Source organism: Vicugna pacos, chromosome 6 (assembly GCF_048564905.1).
Source record: "Vicugna pacos chromosome 6, VicPac4, whole genome shotgun sequence".
Lineage (NCBI taxonomy): Eukaryota > Metazoa > Chordata > Mammalia > Artiodactyla > Camelidae > Vicugna > Vicugna pacos.
In genome coordinates, this window is record NC_132992.1 from 15,792,350 (window position 1) to 15,815,885 (window position 23,536).

General features: G+C 34.0%; 1 protein-coding gene and 1 non-coding gene across 2 annotated transcripts in view; both read left to right on the forward strand.

The window, feature by feature from the left end:
* Positions 1-23,176, forward strand: part of SPPL2A (signal peptide peptidase like 2A) — a 41,747-nt gene extending 18,571 nt beyond the window's left edge. Inside the window, exons 7-15 of the mRNA XM_072962440.1 lie at positions 1,872-1,968; positions 2,404-2,505; positions 3,501-3,582; positions 4,171-4,245; positions 7,514-7,570; positions 8,280-8,382; positions 10,889-10,963; positions 12,320-12,480; positions 20,846-23,176. Of these exons, the coding sequence (XP_072818541.1) occupies positions 1,872-1,968; positions 2,404-2,505; positions 3,501-3,582; positions 4,171-4,245; positions 7,514-7,570; positions 8,280-8,382; positions 10,889-10,963; positions 12,320-12,480; positions 20,846-20,920 (827 nt within the window). The 3' untranslated portion in view covers positions 20,921-23,176. The remainder of the gene's footprint in view (positions 1-1,871; positions 1,969-2,403; positions 2,506-3,500; positions 3,583-4,170; positions 4,246-7,513; positions 7,571-8,279; positions 8,383-10,888; positions 10,964-12,319; positions 12,481-20,845) is intronic.
* On the forward strand, positions 16,897-17,002 carry LOC116278053 (U6 spliceosomal RNA). Its single transcript, XR_004187475.2, has one exon. It is a non-coding gene; the product is annotated as a U6 spliceosomal RNA (small nuclear RNA).
* Positions 23,177-23,536: the final 360 nt, after the last annotated feature.

Below are 23,536 nucleotides of genomic sequence, written 5' to 3' on the forward strand. Positions count from 1 at the left end.
GCTTGCCCATCCCTTGGACAGTCTTCTTAGTGGTCTAATAGGGTGGAAATTTGCCATCTGTGGCCAACGCTCAGCAAAAAGAGGAGGGAGACCAGGGAAAAGGAGAGTGTGCCTGGTGAGAACTAGCAAAAACCCTTCGTAAGAACTACCACAGGCTACAGTGCTTATTTAGAGAATATTAGTATAATTTTCTGGACTAGAAAACTGAGGCCCTAAGGTTCATTTTAGCTTATTGTTCAACTTCTCCTGTCCTATGGCAGCAATTTTAAAACTATACCTGTGGCATATATTTTCAATTAGGAAAAAATTATTCTTTGAGTATCACTCACATTTCGGTCTGTTGCTGGGAGTGTTGGCACTAGGGTGATTTTGTATTATGTCGTCATTGCGCAGCTAGTTTTTCTGATTTAATTCTCAGCCTTCATTTATTTGTGTCTGATGCCCAGTTGATATATTTCGTGGCCTTTGATAGAAAAAAGAGATTTTTGTTCTTTACTCTTAAAGCATGTTTTGGTAAGAAATTTCCTTAAACTCATTGCTATTTAAAAAGTTGACCTGTTTATAATTTTCAATGTAAAAGGAAGATCATCAAACCTCATGGTTATCCCAGGACATGGGATCTAATTGTGACTCTGACAACGGTGTATAAATTGCAAGATCTAGTATACCTTCAAATGGTTGCTTATGGTTAAAATTGCTGCCATTTCTTAATATATCTAACGTACTAAATTACTAAGTTTCTCCTTACCACTTTAGGCTAGGTCATACTCAAGAAAGTACCTAAGGATAGTTATATTAACCAAATTATCATGCCTAATCATTTCTTTGATATAGCCTGACATTGAATGAGACACCTTAAAACTCTGTTAGGGCCTCCTGAGCATGATTTCCACTAGAATTTTAAAACTTGGGTTGGAAACTGTTGGCAGATGACTCCCCAAACTCAATTTGGCAATCTTTGACTGTCTGTCTTACTACTCAGATTACGTATATATATCCAATAATAAAAATAACAAATAATAAGCTAGTGAAAAAGTAATTTGTCCAAGCTCACCAATTAGGAAGTGACTATCCCTGATTTACTATTTCCGTTTACTGTCTTCTCACCTGAAGAACAGAGTTACAGTTTTCTGAAATCTAGTGGAATTTGCAAAATTCAGGTAAAATTTGTATTTCCATTATGATATTTTGAGAAAGTTGAGAAAACACTTTTATTTTAGAGTACAATAAGGAGTACAATAATTTCTCCCCCTTTTTAACAATAGAGGGATCAAATGTTTTTAAATTTAAATAATTCTCAAATAAGTATAGGTAATATAGAAAAACATTTGTGAATTTTAACTACCTTAGTCTATCTTGACAAAGAGATTTGTTTCAATGGATTTGGTTTTGCCACAAGTCAAGTTACTAGAGACAAATTCCACCATGGGAAAATATAGATAACATGGTTAACATAGGTGTTAGTTTTCATCCGTAAGCTGCATTTTACAAAGCATTTATAATGGTTTACTAATTCTTCCACTTGTTACATTTAAATTAAATACTCACACATGTCTGCAGCTCACTTCATAGACATCTTTCATAAACATGTGAGTATGAATCACTGAATTATTGAAAATGTAGAGCCAGGTTTAACCCCTTAAGCAATCCTATCAGTATGTAAGGGAACTAAAGCAACACATAAAATACCCACTCTTAAAACTCAAGATCTGAATATTTTCAGCTTAGTAACCAATTCAGATTAGAGTCTGGTAATTGCATTGAAAATATAATCCAATAAGAAAGCCAAATAATTAATATTGATCTTATAAATATTTTCTTATCATATTTCCTTTTGTTCTCATATAATTTAGTGTCTTGTTTTTTTCTAGTTTATGTTATGATAGCAATTTTCTGCATAGCATCAGCGATGAGTCTGTACAACTGTCTTGCTGCCCTAATTCGTAAGATACCATGTGGACAATGCACGTATGTATCTCTTATGAGGAAGCCTATAATGTTGGTATTTGTAACTTAAAACAACACAAGGAGAAGTAGGAGTGTTATTTTAAACCTGTGCAGAGCAATATACACATTGCTATTTAAATTTAAATTAATTTAAAAAAAATAAAATTAAAAATTCATTTGCTCAGTGTCATTAGCCACATTTCAAGTGCCAAATAACCACATGTGGCTAGTGACGACTGTATTGGACAGCACAGGTATAGAGCATTTTTATCATCACAGTTCTACTGATTAATCTAACTGATAAATATTTTATTGTCTATCATTTGTTGTACTTAAAATCAAGACTTTTAAATTGGTATTTCAGTAGCTTTCTTGTAACTTTGTTCGTTTGTCATATTAAGTGAACATTGTATTTCATCTATAGGGTAAATTAACCTATTTCAATCTGTTTTTTAGGATAGTGTGTCGTGGCAAAAGCATTGAAGTGAGACTTATTTTTCTCTCTGGACTGTGCATAGCAATAGCTGTTGTTTGGGCTGTATTTCGAAATGAAGATAGGTATGAGTACTCATTGTATTTGCTTTTAGATTAGACGAAGGGTGGATTATTTTATATCTTGCCTTGCTAATTATTCATTGTGATTATGATTTTTTTTTTACTTTTTCCCAAAACACCATAGTCTTGAAACAAGCTAAATAAATTCTTTAATAAACAGATCTTGTGCTTATGGATTTGAGGTTGTCTAAAGTAGGAAATATGAATTAAGCTTTAAACATCTAAGCTGAAATAGGCTTCAGAAATGTACTTAATTGTGGTATGGCTACACGGAGGAGTGCAATGCAGCTGTAAAGAATGAAGAAGAGCCTCTCTCTCTCTGTGAATTAATATGCAGTGATTTCCAGGATATATTTTTAAGTGAAAATAGCAAAGTGTAGAAGAGTATCTGAAGTATGCTATCTTTCATAGAAGAAGAAGGAAATATAGGAAAATATACAGGAATCTGTCCATTTGTAGGAAGGAGAACCAGAAAAAAAATTTAACAGTTTCTTAATAAAATTATTAAAACCCAAAAAGGTTTGATGGCCTAAAGTTTGGGAGCAAAGTTCATATAATTTGAGGCTGCTTTAGGTATGACAATCAATTGATAATTATTCATGTCAGTTTCTTATAGTTCTCATTTCTTTATGCTTTAACTGTCTAGATGTATATTAACAATAATATCCTTTGTTATGAGCTACCTTTCTAAAAAGAGACATGTATAAATCCAAAGATTAAGGATAAATGATGCACTTGCGTCTGACGTATGTTCTTCGGAGGTAGCCTTTCAGCATTTTCTTGGCAGAGTGGTATTTGTTTTTCTACTAGGACAGTAAATTACTAAATATGGGGAGTATGAGAGGTTTTTTTGGTTGTCATAATTGCTGCTTAATAGTTGATTAAGTTATTTAAATCCTAGCAATTGAACAGTGTTACTTTAGTGATCTGTTTCTTTTGAAAAGTTCCATCCTAAAAATAACGGAGTAAAGCAATAGAGTAACTTCTTTTGATTTTAGGTGGGCTTGGATTTTGCAGGATATCTTGGGGATTGCTTTCTGTTTGAATTTAATTAAAACATTGAAGTTACCCAACTTCAAGGTAAAGTATACTACGCCAGCTAAAATAATTTTTTTGCTTCTTTTTTTTAAATTGAAGTATAGTTGATTTGTAATACGTTAGTTAATTTTTTCTTTTTAAAACAACTTTATTAAGGTATAACTTACATATAATAAAATATACCCATTTTAAATGAACAGATTATTGAAATTTTATAAATATATAACTTTGTAACCACCATCTCAATTATAGAATATTTCTTATCTCTTCAAAAACTCTATCGTACCCTTTAGCAATCAGTCCTAAACCCCAGACCCAGGCAACCTCCGATTTGCTAGCTAAAGTATTCTTAGTCATTTATATAATATGCCAAATTCATAAAATTCATACAAGACTAAATATCAGGGAAGAACATTTCTTTGATTCAGTGATTTTTTTTTAAAAGAATGGGTTAAAGGAGTTAAGTTTTAATATGACTTGTAGAATAAAACTACAAATAGTAATAAACATTAAATCCCTTAAAAATAGTGTTTAAATGTATGTTCACGTATTTATTTGTACTTATAAAATAATGTCTCTTAATTTAGATATAGGAAGTTTGACCTTTAAATTTGTTTCTTTCTTCAACAGTCATGTGTGATACTTCTAGGCCTCCTCCTCCTCTATGATGTATTTTTTGTTTTCATAACACCATTCATCACAAAGGTATGATATTTTTGAAATCCGTGAGAAACATGCTAAAAGATGAAGCTCTTAAACATGCTCTTAGAGTTTTGGTTTTACAAATATTTACCATTGAGTGAGTTCTAATTCTCTTAAGAGAATTGTCGTTGAAATTGGCCTTTTAATAGGGGATATTTTCAAGCCTTTAGGCCATTCTGCTAAATAAAAAATATCTCCTGATTGATGTAAATATGAGAATGTCTGTAAATCTTCTTGCTACCCATTTTAAAGTAACTTTTCTTATTATAGAATAATAAATATTTGCTGTAGACAGTATAGACAGCAAAAAGAATAGAAATGTGTTATTGCTACTTTTATTTCTGTAACCATAGTTTGAGACTGAAAAAGAGCACCACACTGAAAATCTGAAGACCTAAAGTGTAGCTCTCTAACCTTGCAACCCTGGGCTTAGTCACTTGGCCCTCAGTTTCCTAATCAGCTGAGTGATTGCTGGCATTCCATTCTCCCTTTAAATCCTAGCATCAGTAGAATTCTTTCCATCAGTAGAATTCTTTTGGTTGCAACTGCCAGCACCCAACCTACCTTTTCTATACGAAAGAGGACCCATCTATCCAGTATATGTGCAAAGGCCGGGGGGCCTGGCCTCAGGAGAACCTAGACCCAGGGACACGTGCTCTCATTTTCCGCTTCTGTCCATCTGTTCATTGTCTCAGAGTGGGTTTTTCCATAAGGTTAAAATAATAGCAACTGGAAGCTCCCAGATCATCTCTTCCCAGTGGTGCCACTAGCTCCTCAGTAAAATCATGGTGCTGTTCTTAGAGTAAGGGAGAAGTGCTGGACGAGTGTAGTAGTCCTTCATTATTTGCCCAGTTTTTCTACTTTGTCCCTGTTCCTGTCTCATGAATATATTATTATTGCTTGATTCTTCAACTTTCCTCACTTTGAGTCTTGCTTTGTAATTTTGTATCATTTCCTTATCCGTTGTCACTCTATATTTAATTTGATATTATAATCACTACTTTTCCCCCCAGTAGTTCTTTATTCTTTAGCCCCTACTATCTGTGAAATCTCTGCATTTCTGGTATTTGCCGTATTGACGTAAGAGAAACATGTACCCCATGGGGGAGCTAACATTGCAACTAGGTAACAAATGTAGTTAGTTAGTTAATTGTCCCAAATTACAGCCACCTGAACCATTTTACTAGCACTTTTCTGTGCTTTAATGATGAGCTATCTGGCTCACTGACTTCATTTGTACTAGTAACCTAAAAAAAGCATGGTAGTAGTATTGTGGACTCTAACAGAAAAAGTTAATTTACTATAGCATTTTTTAAAGTTCTATCTAAAGCTGTTCTAGCTTGTATCAATTTATTTGGTTCAGAAAATGTCTCTATAAGTTGTTCCATCAGAGATCTCATAATGAAAGCATCTCTAAAAGCCACAAGTAGTCATAGCATATGACACATATATTACACAGTGGATATAGCTTTAAACTATAACTAAGCTCTTTTAAAATATAATTCTTCCATTCTGTTTTAATACTAGTATCACTTTATAAATGCCAAACATGTCTGCCAGCAAACTGTTTCCATTCCCTACACATACAAGGTTTCAGAATTTTAAAGGTACATGGTAATAATAAAGATGTCTTTGAGTCCTCTTTCTTCTGTGCTTAGGAAATTTTTCATCTTCTTTTTTTCTGTCTTAGTTCCCACTGACTAGGAATGTGATTTCTAGTAATTTGATCCAGTGGAAAAGATTGAAGTGCTCTTTGGAGTTCACTGTTGTAGATTTATTTTAACACCTTCTTCTCAGTCTGATTTTTTCTTTTTTAAGCTATGGATCTTACTTTGGTAGGTAACTCAAATGAAAATCAGATATTACATGATTTATGAATTTTTGTTTTTCACTGAAAATTTCAAAGATTAAATATTGGACATTCTAAACATGTTCTTGATCTTGGTATTAGTAAACTTTTAATGAGTGAGCAGGACAGGTGGCTATAGAAATAGAAGAACAGGGAATAAGAGCTTGTCTTCATTTTTTTTCATCCATCACCGTATTTTGTGTAGTATCTTGCAAATAGTAGTTACTCAGAAATCTTTGAATGTATGAAAGGATGTCAGTGATGATCTTCAGTTAAATGTTTTAAATAACAATTAGAAACTGAACCAAAATGAACTCTTTATCTGGAAATTGAATCATATTGTGGGAAGTTGCTGTAAGGAACTATATTTAATATTAGTTTATTTTCATAAACTCCTGTGATTTAACCTTTCTGTAACCTGAAGCTTAACATGAGGAAAAGATTTCTGTAGCTAGGGATTTTATCCTTCTTTCTGCTCAGCTCAGGTACCAGTGAAGTCCTCTTAAAAATACTCAAGTAATTTCTCCAATGTACCCCACCCACATGGAAAATACTAATAGTTAATCAATCAAGTCTTCATAAAATTCAGGATGTGTTTCGCTTCCTACCACCTGTTTGGGGCATATATTTATCATCACATGACACATAAGATGGGTGCTCATGCTGTCTTAGCTTGCTACGTCAAAATGTTTCTCCCTCCTCAAGAGACGAGGCTATCAGAAAAGAACTTTTTAATGAACTTCTCACATAGTCCATATAAAAACACCTTAGGCATACACAAGGAAAAGTTCAGCTAAGGTTAATGTTTTGATTGGGGCATAAAAAGCAGGCAGGGCTGAAATTGGACAAGAATCAGGCTAGAGAAGCTTCTCAGGTTCTTTAGGGCTGGGCTTTTTTCAAGTTTGGCTTCATTGTTACTGTGGTGAGTGGCCAGAAGGTCAGATGTTTATTTATTCAAATAAAGTTACCAATATTTATTACAAATCTAAATATAAAAAATTTTCAATACTTCTTGTGTCCCTATTCACTGTTATTGCTAAAAATGATTACAGACACATAGTATAAGACATAAGTGAAAGCACTTAAAATTTGTAGCCCATTAGAAATGCTAGGTATTAGTTGTCAGCACAAATCAGTGCTCGAACCTTCAGCTGAATAACCTTTGTGTGATCTATCTGTCATTTTCTGATAATTGTTGAGCTCTGATAAAGTGGAGCAGCTAGGTGCTAGGTGAAATTGGTTTGAGGTGACTCCAACTTTTGTTATCTATAGAGATTGTTTTAGGAAAAAAGCAGTCTATAGTCCATTTTTCATCAGCTTACTGTAGGTCATAAGCCATGGGGTCAAATAATTCTTAAATACTGGCAGATTGTTCCCTCTAACTAACTGAAGAATTTCTTTTACCTTTCTTCTCAATTTTAGAATGGCGAGAGTATCATGGTTGAACTTGCAGCTGGACCCTTTGGAAATAATGAAAAGGTAGGGGTGGCAGTCAAATACAAACAGCTGCCGGTGTTTATATGTGTGTCCGGTTAATAATTTTGCTTTCCTGTGTAATTCATTGGTCATGTAGTGCATGTTAAGGTATTGTAAAACTTTATTTCTCACAAAATAATAGCCCTTTTATTAGTTATTCTAAATTATTAAATACCTATTGACTTGGGTTTCATCCTAGAATGATGGAAACTTGGTGGAAGCCACTGCTCAACCCTCAGCTCCCCATGAGAAAGTAAGGATTGTATTTCAGATACGTTCATTGGACTTTAAATCATACCCTCTGAGACAAGATTCTTCTTTGGGGGAAAGACTCCAGATTTCAAAAAAAAAAAACAAAACAAAAAACTATTTCAAGGCCTGAGTCCTATTTTTGGTAAAATGGGGAAAACAAAGGTTAGATGTGGGGATACTGGGTTAGTACTGTTAACCCTACATGTGTGCTGGGTTTTGTTTTTCCAAAACTACAAATCTATTTCTTTCAGGCTTTCTATGCATTGAGTATATATATACATATATATATATCTAATTTATGTTCTCTGATTTCAAGCTCTTCTAAAGTGTTGATTTTATAACATTAATACAATAACTCTAATATCGGTTCTTTCCTTTCTAAGGATATGGGTAAAGATGCCTAACAGGTTCATTGGTGGCCTCCTTTTTTTTTTCTTTTTTTTTTTTTTTATAATTACAGTTACCAGTGGTCATCAGGGTACCAAAGCTGGCCTATTTCTCAGTAATGAGTGTGTGCCTCATGCCAGTTTCTATATTGGGTTTTGGAGACATCATTGTACCAGGTAGGCAATTGTTTGTAACAGTTTGAGTAGAAATATAATGATGGTTTAAAATTGTCAAATGTATAGTATCTTTGTTGAAAGTTCCCTACTCTGTACTAAGTATTTCTGGCTATTGTGCAAGAGCTGGGATGTGAGACAAAGACAAAGAAAAGTGTTCTGAGTGGTAGAAGATAAAGCCCAAGTGGTAGCAACCAAAGTATATCTCCCATGGTCAACAGGGGTCTTAGAGGAAGTAACAGATTAGTTTGACCTTCTTCCCTAGGAAAGTATGTAACAAAACACTTTTTAAAAGTTGAATTTAGTAATACCTAATATATTGCAGTTTCTATTATTTGTATTTTAAAATAATAGTTATGTTCTAGGAAAAGTGGTCAGGAATACTAAGCAAGGTCATGATCAAGAGGAGAAACAGTGGAACACCAGCTTGTTGGGGCCCTATGATACAAAAAACCCAGCGTGTGGTGGAGTAGATCACCTTCTCCTAACACGTCTCCTCTGACAGTTATTGCAGTCCTGCATTATTTCCCTCATTGGGCTATCTGTCGAATAAATTTAATTCCAGACCAGGAATAATATAGTTTAGAAGTAACTAATAATATTTTTTAGTTGGCCGAGTTTGTCTTTCCTCGCTTTTCTTACAGTCTCCTTATGTACTGCCTGCCTATGGTAGGATAGAGTACCGGCTCTTCTGAAAAAGCCCTTTCATTGACATAGTAAAGCTGGGTAGAGAGAGAGAAGCAGTGTTGCCAGGTAAGCTGGATGGCAAAGTCCAGTGTAGCAGCTCTCTTAATTCAGTGAGTCTCCATCCACATAACTGATAAAGTAGAGGAAGCATTTTACTGAGTAACCTTAAGGTTTCTTGAATATCTTCAAACTTATTTTACCAGTTCCACACCAAGTGCCATAAAAAGCGTGGATATAGCACATAGCACAGAATTGGCAAAAATAGTATGTAAACACTACATTCTTAAAATAATTGCAAAGGTCGCTAACTGAAATACTTCCCCCAAAGGTCGCTAACAGAAATATTTGACAATATGTGACTTAATTCTAAAAGCTACATTCTGATTTGCAGATAGGGCTGTACCACTGTTTCTAACATATGGAAATGTGATTAAACAGCAAATATAGTCAAAATAATAAGAAACTATGAAGAAACTTACTTGATTAATTATGTAGGAACCAAAACTAATTAATTGAAAAAATCTATAAAGATAGTAAAAATATTTTATAATTTTTAAGCAGTTAAATGTCATTCTTACTGTTTCATACCAGTGTTAAATAAATACAATCTGAGATTTTTTCTTTGGAGAGGTTCAACAAATTTCTTAAATGGATAGTAAAATGGGTTGTTTCTACATACTTGCATGCTTACAAATGAGAACTTAAGTTTCATTGTTATTTGAACTCTTTGTATTAAAATTCCAAATTATCTTATTTTACTAGGAAGGGAGATTCCTTTGATCACAATTTGAAGTTACCTTCCTTGACACTCCTTAAGTACATTTTTTTGATGACACATTTAAAAAGTTTTCTCAACAGAGACCAAATGAACTTTAACAGATATATACGGAACATTTCATACAATAACAGCAGAATACACGTATTTCTGAAGTGCACATGGAATGTTTTCTAGGATAAATCATGTTAGGCCACAAAACAAATCTTAGCAAATTTAAAAAGATTGAAATCATACTGAGTGTATTTTCTGAACACAATGGCATGAAATGAGCAATCAATAACAGGAGGAAAACTGGAAAATTCACAAACAAATGGAAATTAACACACTGTAAACAATTAATGGATCAAAGAAAAAATTAAAAGAAAAATGAAAACATATGAGATAAATGAAAAGAGAAGCACAACATTTCAAAACTTATGGGAAGCAACAAAAGTGGTTAACAAAGGGAAATTTATAGTGATAAGCATTTCAAGAAAATAGAAAGATCTCATACAACCTTACTTTGCACCTACAGAAACTAGAAAAAGAAGAAAAAACTAAGCCCAGAGTGAGCGTAAGGAAGGAAACAATAACGATGAGAGCAGATAAATCAAATACAGAACAGGAAAATAATAGAAAAGGTTAACAAAACTAAAAGTTGGATCTTTAAAAAGATAAACAAAATTGACAACCTTTAGGTAAACTAACCAAGAAAAAGAGAGAAGGCCCAAATCAATAAAATTATAAGTGGAAGAGGAGACATTACAACTGATACCACAGAAATATTTTTTTAAAAATTCTCCATGACATGGAATCTTAAGCAGCTAATAAGAATCATGTTTTTAAAGACTGTTTAATGGCTTGGCAAAATGTTTATTATATGGTACTAAGTGGGGGAAAAAAAAAGCATATAAAGTTGTGACCAGATTTTGAAGTACTTTAATATTCTCATGATGCAAAAATGAAGATTAAATACAATACAACATGTACTGTTGCTGTAGTTAACAGCTGAATCTGTCTGTGTTGCTGTTATTTTAAGAAAATCACGTGCAATTTTTTTTTTAGGCCTGTTGATTGCATACTGTAGAAGATTTGATGTTCAGAATGGTTCTTCTATATACTATATTTCCTCCACAATTGGTAAAATTTTGTTCTTTTATTATGTCAGTTGTGTTGTCTGTAGAAAAAGGTGTGAAAATAAGGAGTCCTGGATTCTAATACTCCACCATTAATTAATAGGACATGCTTTTTCCATCAAAAAGAGATAATTATACTTTATTACCTATATCACAAGGTTTTTGAGGTTTAAAAAGGAAATTACGTGTGAAAGAAAAACATTAGGTTCTATATATAAAATGCTTACTAGAGCACATGACACATAAGTAGTCAATAAATTATACTATGCTAGATTTTAAAAAATACTGTATGATAATTGTGTATTAATATAATAAATTTATGACACAGTAACATCTCCTCTGGGACAGAAGAAGTAGTCACTTAGCCCTTTATTTCTAAATTACCGACAACAGTAAGCCAAAAAATACTACTTTTGAACATATCAAATAAATATCTCAAAGCTCACACACCAAAATTCTTTAATTCTTTGGTGAATGGCTTGCAGCAAAGCAATTCAGATACTGTTCTGGCAAATTTTTCAATTCCGCTAGAATTAAATCTAGTAAATTAAAACTATACATTAGCAGTAGAGAAGGGTGTTGCTAGAACTAGTTACCCTAACAGGAATAAAGAACAGCTAAATAGGTAAAAAGATGTAAAAGGGGGAAAAATTATAAAATAAGAAAAGCAGTCTGAGGCCATTAAGTATGGTACTCTCTAAAGACATTAACATATTAGAGTCTGGCACCAGTCAGTGTGGTAGAGTAAAAGAACACTCAGTGAAAAGACAGATAATAGGATGTCAGTCCTGCTGTGTAACTCTGGACAACTCGCTTATCTTTGCTGGTCCTCCGCTGCCGCATCTATAAAATGAGGAGGGGACTACATTGTCTGTAAAGGCCCTTCTAACTCCAGTGCTCTGAGATCTTATGTTCATAATGAGACCCTGAGTCACTAGTAAAAGATCAAATGATGTTTGGTATGCACTTTCTGTTGAAGAAGACCAGGAGGTATATAATCAATATTAAGAAGATTTTTTAAAGCAATCTTTAGTACCTACAGGCACAGATGTTAGTTCTCTAAAATACGGAACAACTCCACATCCTTAATAGTGACAGATGATTGAGACTTTCTTGAATTATTGTCTTTATCAATGATTGATGATTAGGGTAATTATAATTGAAATACACACCAGTTTCCAAATTTTTCAAAAGCTCTGTGGAATGTCTCTTCTAACTACCGTCTGGGAAAATAACGAAAAAGAAGTCACAGGGCGAAAACATCCTCAGAAATATTTGAAAAGCAGTACTTCAGTGAGGAAATTAAAACCCACCTTTGATATCATGTAGAAATGACTGATACTTGGTATTCTTCTTGCAGCCTATGCTGTTGGCATGATACTTACATTTGTTGTTCTGGTGCTGATGAAAAAGGGGCAACCTGCTCTCCTCTATTTAGTACCTTGCACACTTATTACTGCCTCAGTTGTTGCTTGGAGACGTAAGGAAATGAAAAAGTTCTGGAAAGGTAGCGGCTACCAGGTATGTTCATGTATTTCGGTTGCTAAGTTACCTTATGATACTGCCTAACTTTGGCTGAGAACTGCCTATATACATCAGAGCTTTTACATGCCAATAGTTGCCTTGGATCTGTCAGGATATCCCAAGTGTTTTCCACTACTACCCTCTGACTGTTCATCTGCTGCATCATCAGTTCTCAGCCCCACTGCAATCTGATGCCAAAATTCTGGTGACTCAAGATAAAACTACCAAGAAGCAGTGGGAGGGCATCAGGGAAAATCAAAACAGCATTTCACCATGAGTTTTCAAAATCCACACAAAAGTCGACTTCATGAAAGATAAAACTCTATATTTAAGTACTGAATGTTGATACTGACATTAGCTATTTATAGGAAGAGTCCTGAGGTTTTACAGATAAAAAGTAAACTCTCTGAAATGAGGACACTCATTTCAGATTTAAATAGATCAAGACTGACCTTTCTGTAAAATTCCTAGAACAGAGAAAACCGTGATACCAGAATCTGTCATGTTTGAGTTGTGTCTTCATGTGAAGTTAAACACCTTTCTTCTTTTCCTAAATGTTGTCGGTATTCCAGTAAAGTTTGTTTGTTTGCATGGAAAAAGGATTGGGAAACCCTAACCTGCTGAGGTCAGGGCCATGGCATTGATCCCTTCTTGAGGCAGTTAGCTCTGCTTTGCCTGTTATAGCAAACTGCCCTTCATCATCCACCCTCATGCATTCATGTCAGTGGTCACATGAACAAAAACAGAGATACTTTGGGTGGATGGCTGCAATTCTGTTAGTAAACAGTTCAAAGTTCATATCCATCTTGTAGTTGGTTGTAGTGTCATCTTTATTTAACCAGAGGTGACTAACACATTAAGTTAGGCTACTATAATTGGAAAAAATACTGACCTAGAATTCTTTGGGGTAAATCTTGTAATTTCTTTGAGATTAGGATAAAATAATAATACCTGCCTTTCCTACCTCACAGTGTCATTGTCTCAACTTGTATTTACACACATAGAGTTAGTTTATGGCCGCAAGGGCCTTGACTAAACTAGTAAAATATCTTGTAACTTTTCCATGAATAGGATACCCACACAGAGTTTTTTATTTTATAGATTTTTTTTAAGTATGTCCCACAGCACACACTCTAATACTAGTTTTTGAAAGTCACATCCCAAGAAGTGCTCTTTGTCATCAATTTTAAAAATAGTTTTATATTCCTTTATTTAGCAATGTTTATTGAGCAGTTCTGAGCCAGTTACTATTTTAGGGTTGCTGATAAAAGATGAACAAGTTAGAAACAGGCCTACTCTAATGGCCTCTTGAAAGTTAGAGTCTAGTGGAGGATACAGATAGAGTCACTAACAGTAAAGTGTGATAAATGTATTGGTTACGGCAGGGTGCCATGAAAGCTGGAAGTCGGACACCCAGTGCTTATGGCTTTGAGACAGTCAAAGGTGATTTGGGGAAAGAAGACTTCTTAAAGAATGTTAAATTTACATTGGGACTTTAAGACTGAACCATGTGTTCCATAATGAGAGAACCATGACTTCAAAAACTCAGAAGGAAGAGCATGACACATTCCAGGAACAAAATGAAGTTTAATATATATTGAGTAAGAGTAGGGGAGCTATGGAAAGTGAAAACTGGAGAAGGAAACAAGGGAAAGAGCCTGTAGGGTCTTGTAAGCGATGTTAAAGAGCTTGGATTCTAAGAGCACTGGAGACCATTTAAGGGTTTTAAGAAAAATCTAGAAAATGGATTGAATGAGGGAGCAAAACTTTAGGCAGCTATTACAATTAGAAGCAATAGTAGCCAGAATTAGCACGGTAGTGAGATTGAGAGAGGTGAACAAAGTCAAGAGAAATTTAGAGGCATAATAAATAAGATCTGGTGATAGATTCAGCATAGGGAGAGGAGAAAGAAGGGGAGTCCAAGTCAATGTTGGACATGAATTCAGCACTGGACATTTCAAAATACCAATGGGACCTCCAGGAAGAGAGAAATAATAGGCAGTTGAATTAACATCTCCTGGTAGCAGGAGACAGACTTGGCTAGAGACAGGAATTTGGAAATGTCATTAGCATACTCAATGCGTAACTGAGAATGTAGAGTTAGAAGGAAAGACTCAGGACAGATCTGGGACCAAGAGGTCTCTACTTTTAGGGGCATTTATCCTGTTAACTGATTATGAGGACAAGGAAGACAACCAACATAGGGAAACTTTGTTTAGAGTAGGCATTAAGTCTTTATTTAAATTAGAATTTAAATTTGAGATTGGTTAGTGAGAGCACATGATACTGTCTTACAGAAGGAAGTACGTTATTATTTTCATCACCTGCATTTTCCTTTTACTTATAATGTTTTCCTTCCTCTTTAACATAGCTTTAAGGGTGGGGTGGTTTATTATAGCACTTTTTCTCCTTTCTCTCTCCATGATGTTTATTGAGGAGAAAGGGGATGGTAGGTAAGGATGGAGTTCAATGAAGTGATGCATTTATATTCCCTGTGAATAAATGCTCTGCCCTAGTCCATCTAAGTTTCATTCTTTAAAATCGTGATCCTGAAAAAAATGATGATTCTGCTTCATAGCAGCTGCCTGTAAAGGAAAGGACCATTGCAGCTGAACACAAAGCCATAGTAAATAGCCCTGAAAGAGCAGACCACATGACAGAAGCTAAATAAGGCAATGGATTGTAGAAAAATACATTTAAAAATGTCTGAAAAATAGGACAATTTTGGTTATACACTTCTCACTTTTATAGTATCGTGTCATAATTTTATTAAGTAAACACATTCAGAATATAAAATACCACATAGTAATAAAAAGCATCGAGTCTGCTGCCAGACTGTGTAAGTTTGAATTCTGATTTTGTTAATTATTAGCCACGTGACCTTAGGCAAGTTACTTAGCTTCTTGGTGCCTTGGTTTCCTCCGGTGTAAAATGGGATAATAATCAACCCACTTCAGAGGATTGTTGCAGTATATGCAAATTGCTTAATATAGTACCTGGCACATCGTTAGCACTGTAAACGTATTTGCTATTATTACTTGTAGGAATTGGGTGTTTTGTTTTGGTTTACTTGTTGATTTGGTGGTTATTTTTCAATTCATTAACTAGATTTCCATTTTCCTGGTTTAGATATTAAAACTTTGGGTTTTGTTAAATCTGGTTCCTTTAAGTTATTTGTAAAAGGTTTTGATAGCCATCGCAAACCTCAGAAAAAAGATTTTTTAAAACATGGTCAATCTTCCCAGAGTGCACTAAATTTTAAAATATTAAGAATGGACATTAAAAAATTATAGATTGTGATGCCTTCTGTTAATGAAAAAAGAAAATCTCTTACTCCTTTTGTCCAGCCTTTAAAGTTCAAGTTAACTTAGCCTGAATGTTGTCATTTGTGGGAGACAGTGTATTACAGGCTTTGGCATCAGTTCTGGCAAGTTACTTCTCTGGCAAGGAGAACGCTCTGTCTCCTTGTCCATAAGATGAGGTTCCATCTCCAGTCAGGCAGGAGAATCTGTATTCTATAGTGGTGGGTTAGCCCAAGACTGAGTGAGGCAAGTGGATGTTAAAATCAGATAAGGCTAGGCAGAGGTTTTGAAATTAAAACAGGAAACTTCAACAAACATGATAAAAAAGAGGGAGACTAGATATGGACCCAGTGAACAAGAGGCCTGAGCATCAACCCTAAAGACAGCTCTCAGGCAGTTACTTGTTCATCTCTTTGGCTGTGTAGTAATTCTTTCCCTCTTCTCCCACTACCTCCGTTATCTGTTTCCAGAATACCCCTTCTATAACTCCCAACTCAAAATCTGCCTTCCTGAAGCAGATATCCAAGAATTCTCCAGTTGAAATTAGGTTCATCTTTCCCATATTTTTTTTTATATTTTGTACTTTAAATACCTATTAACAACTGTCTTATAGTGTAGATATTTATGTATACCTTCCTCACTTAAGGTATTAGCTCCTAGGTGTTAGGAACCCACAGTGTTTTATACACTGTAAATTCTCAGTCTTTGTTAGTGAAATTCTTCATGCAAAGCAATTATAATGTTCAGTCCTTAATCCACTGATGTTTAGTCACTTTTGTGTGTGTGTTTAAGCTTCCTGATTGTGTTTTAACAGCCCTCATAAAATTACCAAAATTTTTAATAAGGTATTGTAAAAGTGAGGCACTTTTAAAACATTAAACTAGAATCTCTACAGTCTACATATAACCATTTTTTGCAAAGTGCCAAAAGTTTTTGCTATTGTTTTGAAAGAATCAAATATAAAACAAGTAATACAAATTAGAATCTAGGGTGACAGCACATTTGTTTATGCTGTTATCATTTGGTTCATTCTGATGCCTGATATTGGAGTTGAATGTAAGGGTAGTGGAAAGCAGAACTTTCCACTGGAGGTTTTTAAAAGTCATGGGTAGTACTTGCTTTGGCAGCACATATACTAAAATTGGAACGATAAGAGAAGATTAGCATGGTCCCTGTGCAAGGATGACACACAAGTTCATAAAGCATTCCATATTTTTTATACTGTATAGCACAGGGAAATATATTCAAGATCTTATAGTAGCTCACAGTGAAAAAGAATATGAAAATGAATACATGTATGTTTATGTATGACTGAAAAATTGTGCTGTACACCAGAAATTGACACAACATTGTAAACTGACTATAACTCAATTTTAAAAAAGTTAAAAGTTTAATAAATAAATAAATGAAAGTCATGGGTAGCCTGGACATCCTTTTTATGCTGTTTTCAGAGGGCAAATTATACCTCATTTATTACTGGAACTCAGAGACTTCATAGAATACGTTAGTGTTTTCTTTGGAGTCTTTCAGCTCTTCCATGAATTTCTCTGATCAAAGGAAGTAATTTTTCTATAAGATTTCACTAAAATAATACAAATTTGGAAATCTTAATTGTATATTCTTTGGCTCAAAGCTACATACACCATATTTTTTATGAACTTTTTCTGGAATGCTTCAAGAGCTACAGTACTCAGTTTCATTTATTTGATTTTACTCAAAATCTTGCTTGTAATGAGTGTAGAGAAAGTTAAGGTGGTTTTTCTCTAGAGAGAAAAATTAAGCAGTGGCGTGATTACTTTGGCATATAGAACAATTAATAGAAATCTTCCTTTTGGGGGAATTTTTTTTGTTTCTAATCCTTAATCAGTGGAGTTAGACTTACTCAGCAACCCCCAAATGGGCTGTTTTACTGTGGGTGGGAAGTAAGTTTTCAGTTTGTTAATATTCAGTAAACAGGTGAGCTTGTCTCTGTTAAATGTCACTAGTGCTTCTAATTATTTTTAGAAGTCACAAGCTGTAACTGACAAGTCAGAATACAGAGATACTTAGAACAACTCTGCTGTAGTATCAACAACTCCAGTTACCACACTGAAAGAGCATTTTATTAGACTGTTTTTGGAGATTGGTTCAGAACTATCAGTAAATGCCAGGTTAGTTGACCCAGTTTCAGAGGACATCTTTCCAAATTGAGCTTGCCTTTTACAAATACTATGAAAAACAGTTTATACCAATTTTGCCAGTTAATTTTATTATCTATGTTAATGTTTGTTGTATTTTAAAAAAAACCTATGTATGTTTCTGTGTTTTATTGAAAAGTCAGCAAAGAAAAGTAATTATGAAGTAGAGATGTTACCTCTCAGTAAGTTGATTTTGCAAGTTTTTTTTTAACTGATATTTCTATAGTTAGGGGTTAGATTACAGTGCCAATGAGGCACCAGAAGATTAGGAAAGAAGAAGCACATTATAACTTAAGAGTATATAGGCTGTTATTTCATTAGGTTGCAGTTGCCAGGATCTCAGGTCTTGGGGAAGAAAGAGGGTTTCCCCACCACCCATTCTTCTGATGTGGCTGCAGTTCTCTCTCCCCACAGCTTCAGCCTCTTACACCCAGAGAGTCTAAATTGCTAGAAGAAAAGGGACCTACATATATCTTAAACATGCCTTTCCTTTCCCTCCCCCATTTAAATTGTAACTAAAATCAGCTCTTCAACATCTTCATCTTACGTGTGATGTGTCTTGATTTGGCTTTTATCCCCCCACCCCCAGAAGTGCTATGAACATTCAACTACCTTAATCTAGGTGGTATCTTTGGCAAATAGAGGACCTCAAAACTGATTGTTTAAGTTAGTGGTTACCAGTGGGGTGGGCAGGGTCAGGGGTAGGGGGAAAGGGAGAAATACAGGAGTTGGAGAGTGGGAAGTACAAACTATTGGGTGTAAGATAGGCTCAACAATATATTGTACAATGTAAGGAATATAGCCAATACTTTGTAATAACTGTAAATGGAAAGTAACCTTTAAAATTTGTATAAAAAATTAAAAATTTTAAGGGGTAGAGGGTGTAGCTCAAGTGTTGGAGCACATGCTTAACATGTACTAGGTCCTGGGTACAATACTCAGTACCTCCATCAAAAAATAAGTAAATAAATAGACCTAATGATATCCTCCCCCCAAAAACACCAAATAAATAAATAAAAATTAAATTAATTTTTAAAAATTAAAAAAAAACTGATTGTTTAGGGGACTTGAGTACAAATGAGTATCAGCAGGTTGTTTTTTTTTTTACGTATGTTTTTTGTTTGTTTTAATCAAAGTACAGTCAGTTACAACGTGTCAGTTTCTGGTGTACAGCACAATGTCCCAGTCATGCATATACATACATATATTTGTTTTCATATTCTTTTTCATTAAAGGTTATTACAAGATACTGAACACAGTTCCCTGTGCTATACAGCAGAAAATTTTTTAAAATTATTTTTATATATAGCGCCTAACATTTGTAAATCTCAAACTCCCAAATTTATCCCTTCCCACCCCCTTTCCTGGGTAACCATAAGATTGTTTACTATGTCTGTGAGTCTGTTTCTGTTTTGTAGATGAGTTCATAGTTTTCTTTTTTTTCTTTTTCTTTTTAGATTCCACAAATGAGTGATATCTTATGGTATTTGTCTTTCTCTTTCTGGCTTGCTTCACTTAGAATGATGATCTCTAGGTCCATCCATGTTGCTGCAAATGGCATTATTTTATTCTTTTTTACAGCTGAGTAGTATTCCATTGTGTAAATATACCACAACTTCTTTATGCAGTCATCTGTTGATGGACATTTAGGTTGTTTCCATGTCTTGGCTGTTGTAAATAGTGCTGCTGTGAACATTGAGGTGCATGTATCTTTTTGAATTAAAGCAGGTTTGGGTTTTATAAGCGGTCTCTATCACTTGAGAGTTGTCAACTGAAAGCCTCAGCTCATGTTGTATCCTTCTTGTCTGGCAAGTCCAGAAACCCCATTTGGTTAATATTCCTCTCTCTGCTTCCTCATCCAAAAAACACTTAAGCTTTTAGAATCAGTTTACAAAAATAAGAACATTTATCTTCCTGGTCTTCTACTTTTTGATAAAGGAGAAGGAATAAAGTACATCACAATACTGAAAATTAATCACTAATCTAAAAATCTTTAACAATCTTCAAAAAAAATTCAGTACTTTTTCTACTTTTAAGGAGTTTTAACTGAAGAACAGGGTAAAAACACTGAAAACATTTAAATGGATTCTTCCTTCATTCCCAAATATGAAAAGATTTTTATGGGAATATGAGAAGAGCTGAAGTGATCATTTGAAAACAGTTTTAACTAGTAATTCCTCTAAAATAGTCTATAACAAATATATTCTTGATCTTTAAGTACCTTTCATTTCTTTGTTTTTAGTAGAAGTTTTTTTGTTACTCACTCTTTTCAGCATTTCAGGTACTGATAAATGATCCAAAGGCCAACTCAAGGTGTCCAGCCAAGAGGGGAGGGTTATAGCTTAGTGGTAGAGCACATGCTTAGCATGCACAAGGTCCTGGGTTCAGTACCTCCATTAATAAACAAACAAACAAACAAACCTAGTTACCTGCCCTGCCCCCCAAAAGACTAGGTGTCAGCCAAGTTACACAGTCCCTGAACCAGCAAGTATTCTCACAGTGATTTGTGGAGCCATTTTTAGTTTTTCCACCTCTAGGAGTGGACACTGCTTGGATTAGTGTCCTGGAGTAAGCATCAGGAATATCTTGTAATGCAGTTCCCACTGCCATGAGGGGCAGTATTCATATTGGAAGATGGAAATAGTGGAAGATCCAGAGAAAGCACTCATCGGATTGGCCTGGAGTGAAAAGATTAGTCTTCCTGAAAGATTCATTGTCACCCTGAGCATGTCCTTAGGAGCATGGATGTTGCTCCAAAAGGAATGCGTGGTTCCATGGAGCACTCTGTCTTTTCTTAAAAACTGGGAATGTTTTTGCCCAATTAGTGAATATTGGGGGCAGGGTGAAAATTTGCATTTCCTAACATTTTTTATCTGTGCCTAGATGATGGACCATCTGGACTCTGCAGCAAATGAAGAAAACCCTGTGACTGCTGGAGAACAGATTGTCCAGCAATAATATTATGTGGGCCTGCAATAATGTGTTAATTGATTTTCTACAAATAGAGTTTTTTTTTTAATTGACTTTTGAATTGACAATCTGAAAGAAACTTCAATGATATGCTTGCAAATAATGTATTTTTAAGAGCTGGTACTGACAGTTACATCATAAATAATTAAAATACATTTGCTTTTAACTATGTTAAAGTTGTGCCTTCACATTAAATAAAAGCATATGGTCTGTGTAATTTTCAAGATGTATTATATACAGTATATTTTTCTAAAAAAAAGTCTTGACCCACCCCTGTACTTTTCTTACTGAAATCTGTTTTTTTCAACTCTAATGATAGATAAAAGTATCTGTCAGAGTGAGATTCTGAGCAGATTTTACTGTTAAGAATTATGCAAATTTTATGCTCTATAAAAATAACTGTTTAAGGCCATGCTAGAAGGCAGTTCAACAATGAAATTTTGAATCTTTTATTACTGCAGAAGTTAGAAATAGATAATTTGGGAATATATGTGTATTTTTGTAGCATAAGTTTAAAAAATTCCCCAATCCTTTTTTAAACTCAAGAACCTAAATCACTTCAGACTGAATATGTATTATATTAGAATATTTTTCCAGATACAGAGAAGCATAATATATAGAAGTAGTCATTGAAAGTACACAAAAACTGATACCCACAGTTTTCAGTGGTCTGCTGTTTCCTTGAAGATGTAGCTTAAGTTTCTACATTAATATGCAATTTCACTATGGTATTTCTGATCTCTGAAGTTTGGTTCTGCTGTTAAGGCTTGATATTTTATAAAAATTATTTTTCTTATCAAATTATATATTAATGCATATGGCTCATTGTTTGGGTGTTAACATCCCTAAGAATCCCCTCCCCTACCTTTTTTTTTTTTTCCCAGATTCTCACTCCTTACCCCATAGGAAACCACTGTTAACCTTTTAAAATTTTGGTGGAGGATGGTTTACTAATATGCAAAGTGTGTTTCAAAGAAAGAATTGGAAACAAAAACAGGACACTGGGTGTTAGTCTCAATTTAATTACAAGAGTTTGAGTAAATTGTATTAGCCCAAGACAATTGTACCTCAGTTTTCTTATCTGCAAAATGAGTATGTTGGACTAATTAATCACTCTGATACCTTCCAACTTGAAAAAAATCTTTCTCAGTCTTGGCTAAATCTCAGATGTGGACTTGAACGTTATCCTGGGAGTCAGAGGTCAAATTATCTTTCCATTTTAAAAAATTTTCTCTAAAAAATTCCCAAATGACAAGTGATTGCAAAGACAGTAGGATTTTGTATTTCTCTGTAAATAATGTACAAGATATATGAACAAATCTATGATTTTTCATTCTAAGTCTAGTTTAACTGATTAAAAGCTAAAACTAATGCCTTTTAAATGGGTCATTTTAAATAAATTTACCATTTGAGGGAATTAGATCCTTTTGATTAATTATGAACTTGCTGGGTAATTTCCGGATAGAGAAGCTCCCTTGACAGTCAGCCCTTCTTTTAACTTAATACACTTATGGGCCCTTTGGTTTATGGCAAATGACAAGTAAGTATCTGACAAGGAAGAGTTCACCTTAATTTTGCCTCCATAGTATCAAGTTTGAATTTTTTCCAAAGAATCTAATCTATTTGGCAGATTCTGGTAGAGAGAACAGATTAAGTGCCATGTTAAAGCTCCAACTATATTTTCATTTATATCAATAAAATGGTTCACAAAATGCAACTTTTTAAACTAAAATTACCTGTACTCTCATCCCAGCTTTATGATATTCAAAAACTTCAACCACATTTTATGAAGAATGTTAAAATTTTACATCTAGAAACCTGGAATCTTAGTTTTTTTGTAGAAATTCTATGTTATCCAACCATTAGTTATCAAGAAGGTAAAACCTTGTTCTAGTTTGCTATTTAAATCTTCCTGATTAAATAGAAATGAAAAATGAAATTCCTTAAGTTTCTCCATCCTCAGTGTCAACTTTATATCGTACTTAATCCTTCTAGCAACTAAATTGAGAATATTTATAGAAATGGTGATAAAGTGGAAAAATATTTAAGGGATCAAAACATGAACAAAGGGTAGGGGAGATGAAAATGTGTCTTCAGAAGCCTGCATCATTTCTTCTCTTGCCCTCCCACCACCAATAACTTGAAGGGAAAGAGAAATTTGAGTTTTTTCCTAAATATGTCTTAAAATCAGTAAGATATTTTAGACTACTTACTACAAAAAAAAATTACTTCTCAGAAATTCCCCATGAATATTTTTGTAGCTTGTCAAACAGAAATCATTAAATATCTTAAACTGTAAACATAGATGATTTTTACTTCAGTTTAGTTCAGCAAGGATAAATATGAGGTTTGTGGGGAAAAAAACTTTAATATTAATACATTTTGTTTTCTTCTAGCTTGTAGTTTTTTTTAAGATTAGCAATATCTTATTAGTAGGTTTAGCAATTCATTTCTCTTTTGAAAGAAGAAAATTTTAACCCATCTGCTGTTGGCATTCATTGATTTTACTTACATGTTCATAGAAATTTAGGTAAAATGCTACATTTATAGTAAATACGGATGAGCTTTCCAGTATTCCTTTGCTCTTAATCTCTACCTTAGGTA